The sequence below is a fragment of the Brassica rapa genome, chromosome A08 (genome assembly GCF_000309985.2).
Source record: "Brassica rapa cultivar Chiifu-401-42 chromosome A08, CAAS_Brap_v3.01, whole genome shotgun sequence".
Classification (NCBI taxonomy): Eukaryota; Viridiplantae; Streptophyta; class Magnoliopsida; order Brassicales; family Brassicaceae; genus Brassica; species Brassica rapa.
This window is the reverse complement of record NC_024802.2, coordinates 8,646,648-8,650,528: the sequence shown is the minus strand read 5'-3', so window position 1 is coordinate 8,650,528 and position 3,881 is coordinate 8,646,648. Positions and strand designations below refer to the sequence as shown.

At 27.1% G+C, this 3,881-nt stretch overlaps 1 protein-coding gene across 2 annotated transcripts; it reads left to right on the top strand.

The window, feature by feature from the left end:
- Window positions 1-1,553: 1,553 nt before the first annotated feature.
- On the top strand, window positions 1,554-3,006 carry LOC103833792. Of its 2 annotated transcripts, none has more exons than XM_033276588.1 (4): window positions 1,554-1,831; window positions 2,135-2,335; window positions 2,433-2,559; window positions 2,633-3,006. In XM_033276588.1, the coding sequence occupies exons 2-4, from the start codon at window positions 2,160-2,162 to the stop codon at window positions 2,711-2,713; spliced, it is 384 nt and encodes a 127-aa protein (XP_033132479.1). In that variant the 5' UTR covers window positions 1,554-1,831; window positions 2,135-2,159; the 3' UTR covers window positions 2,714-3,006. The 2 variants fall into 2 exon arrangements, with proteins under 2 accessions (XP_033132479.1, XP_009108101.1); XM_009109853.3 differs by having other exon boundaries at window positions 1,602-1,831; window positions 2,656-3,003.
- Window positions 3,007-3,881: the final 875 nt, after the last annotated feature.

The window sequence follows — 3,881 nt, the reverse complement described above, 5'->3', positions numbered from 1 at the left end:
TGAAAACATAATAACACCTAAATCTTGAATAACAATGAACTTTACGAGAAATTACAAATCAGAATTAATAAAGAATTAGATCTTGTTCCGCGCAACCGCGCAGATGTTTGTGTTCAGTTTTATATACATAGATATTTATTTTAGATCATCATTAGTGGTATATACTTTAACGTTAATCATATATTTAAATGATTATATAACTATTTCAAATACTTTAACTTTATAATTTACATGTTATAATTGATAAATTGTTTAAAACTGTCACATATATTTGTCACTTCTTATTATATATTTTTCTTATTGTAGTTGTATTTATTTATTAAACAAATTAATATATCCATGAGAAAACATATTTGAAAATTATTTTGTATTTAATTTATGCTAAATTTTGATATGTCCCTTCAAAGCTGAATTTTATTTTACCAAAATCTTTTATGCTTATTCATTTTAGATAATATATTATTGTATATACAAAATTCTAATATATTTTAATTTTAGACACATTTTATATTTTTAACATAAATAGTTTATATTTATGAAAATAAAATTTATAAATGTATCAATTTAATATACTTTTATCATATTTAGTTCAATATGATAATTGTATTTTAACATTATAATTAAAAAATAGATAAAATAGGATAGAATTTAATTTTTTTCATTTTATGAAGAATAATTAAATATATATTAATGCATAATAATAGTTCACTGCTAATTATGAAATTAGTGAAAATAGTTACATAAATTTTTTGAAAATTAAGATATTGTTAAAATATTTTTCAACATATTTATTAGAATTTTTAAAATATAATATAATATATATATACATATATATATATATATTTATATTTCAATTGAAAAGATATGACGATCATAGTAGTTACAGAGATTTTATATTATTGGCTTTAATTAAAAACAAGTAAATGTTTATACATGTATTATATAGTTTGATAATCTTATCCCGTCTTACCAACATATTATATTTTTATTTTTGAACATAAATATTTTATACTTATGAAACTAAAGTATATATATTTATCAATTTAATACAATTCTATCATACTTAACCCAATATAATAAAAAATTTTAATATGATTAATTATTATTATTATATAATTAATAGATAAAAATAAAATAGAATTGAATTTTTATTTATAAACGATAACTGAATATATTAATGTTTAATAATATTTCAAAAATAATTTCAAAGATAGTGGAAATATTTAACTATAATCTTTGAAAATTAAGATCTTGTTAAAATCTTCTTAAACAGATTTGTTAAAAAAATTAAATAAATATATTTATATTTAAAATGTAAAGATATCAAAAGATATTATGATTAAAATAGTTCAAAGATTTTCTATATTATTAATTTTAATATAATAATTTAATAAAATTTCTAAATGATGGTCCAAATTAAAAAAAAAAAAACATGAAATAAGTCATGATTTTTATTTGAATAAATAAGACGACAATATAATACGAAAATATTAACGCAATACAATTTTCACAAAATCCATTAGAGCAGAAAAGGAAACCGGGTTCGCATCACGTGACACTGATGTTTGATTGTATGAACTGAACGGTTATTTTATTGCTGGGTCAATGAACGAATCGAACATTGCGTTTTAGACTGTAAACCGGATCGGATATGCGGAATAACCGGTCCAGTCCAGTTCATAAACTTCTCCAGCCGCCTTGATCTCTCTGTTTTGCGATCGTGACTCTCAGGTCTTCTGAGGCTGTATGTAATAGCTTCGATCTCTAATTCATATTCTCCTGTCGAACTCTCTTCTTCTCTCTCTCTCTCGAGTCGCCAAGCCGTCCATAGGTATGCAAGTTTCTTAGTTTTAGGGCTTTTGCTTTTGATTCAATAGATGCTTTGTCCGACTTTCCAATGTCTGATTGGATTTTGCCATTGAGTCTCTCAGTTTCTGAAATTTGTTTCTTTTGTTGTGATTGACCAAAGCTGAAGTCAGTTAATCTGGTGTGTAGGTAATAACATTACATTTGTGTTGGATTAGGCTTTCATAATTAAACATTTAGGCAAATCAACACAAAGTATTATCTCCGCTCAATGCAAACTCTTCTTTATTATTATAGATGTCTTAAACTCTTTGAGTTTCACTTGCAGTCGTTTTCTTTGAGGCAATACAAAGATGACAACAATTGAAACAGGTCCAAAAACTACTCAAAAGCCATCTCCTCCTTCTACTCTCAAGCAGCCATCGTTTAAAAGGTGGGGAAGGAGACACCCTTTTGTACGATACGGACTTCCCATGATCTCTCTCACTGTTTTTGGAGCCCTTGGTCTCAGCCAACTCCTCCAAGGCAGGTCCGAGTTTTGTCTTCTTTTTTCATGACTAAGCTATATAATCTCTCTGAAACTAAAGAATTCTCCACATGATTGGTGTTTTATTTGGTTAGTTCAGTAAGGACATCGCAAAGGTGAAAGACGACCAGGAATGGGAGATTATTGAGACCAGAAAGGCTCTTTCTAGAACAGGGCCTGTCGATGCTTACAAACCTAAAAACACTTCCATCGAAGACGAGCTCAAGGTTGGTTACTTTTTATTTAACGCATAAAAGAAAAAAAAAAAGCTTTGATGAAGAAGACTTTAAATCTTGACAGGCGTTTGTTTACTCACCGTGCAGGCTATGCAAGGGAAGGTGGACATTAACTCGTACGAGTACAAGAAAATTCCAAAGCTAAACGAAGGCAAGTCCACTTAGATGTGTTTCTGTTTTAGCTTTTTAAAGAACTCTTCACATAAACTCTGTGTTAGTTTTGACCTTGCCTAAACCATTAACAGAGATGGGTTGATAATAATATTTGGTTGGGTTCATCTACAACGTCTGGATAACTATTACTTCTCTGCATGTATTCTTTTTATATACCAACTGCTTCTCTAACACTTGATTGTGAATTCATATTAGTTTAGGGTATTGTATAAGCTCGTGCTACTTCATAATGAATATATCAAAAAGACTAAACTTTTTATAGTATTTGACATGTTGAGTGCATTTTCTAATACCATGATACGATATGTTATGTCATGAACCATGATAACATATTACTTGTGTTAGTAATGTAATTTTTCTAAACCAAGATGTAAAGGGATCGTCTTAACTCTTAAACCTCAAATTGTCCCGTCTTCAATCTTATAGCCATTTCTTCTTCTTAAGAGTATTCATGCGCCTACCAGTAAGTAAGCATCACATCATTAATCTTATATACGACAATTTTTTTGATACAGAACATAAAATGTTTAAATAATACAATTGAAGATAAAGATTAGAAAAATTCTTTATGATAGTTTTTTTTAATTTTTTGACACAAAATAGCACTCGAGAAAAATGACCAAATTTTTTTTTTAATAAAAAGTAAAAATATATTTATATTCTAGGGTTAACTAATTTAAACTTGGAGTTTAGAGTTAAAAGGCTGAAGTTTTGATGATATGGTTTCAAATTTTAAAAAATATATATTAAAAATTTCAAAAAAAAAAAAGATGTTTTGCTCATTTTTTTTATTAAAAGCTATTTTGTGACAAAATTTTTGAAAAAAATGATTTGAGAGAATAGTCCCGAAGATTATGTAGTAGAAATCAAAAGTTTATTTTCAACGCTTCAGATCATTGTCTTTGTAAGCAAGACTTTTTATAAATAAAAAGTGAAACTAATGCTGCACAAATGCCATATTGAAATCTAAGTTCTAGAGTATATATATTCATAGAACAATATAAAACAAAACACAAGCTTCTGTGGTCTCATTTTGAAAAGCTAACATCGATTGCTCTTTATAATCGGTTTTCTGGAACTAAACTGAATTACTAACGTCCCGATTCCTGGCATATGATAAAAAGTTTAATATAATTGAT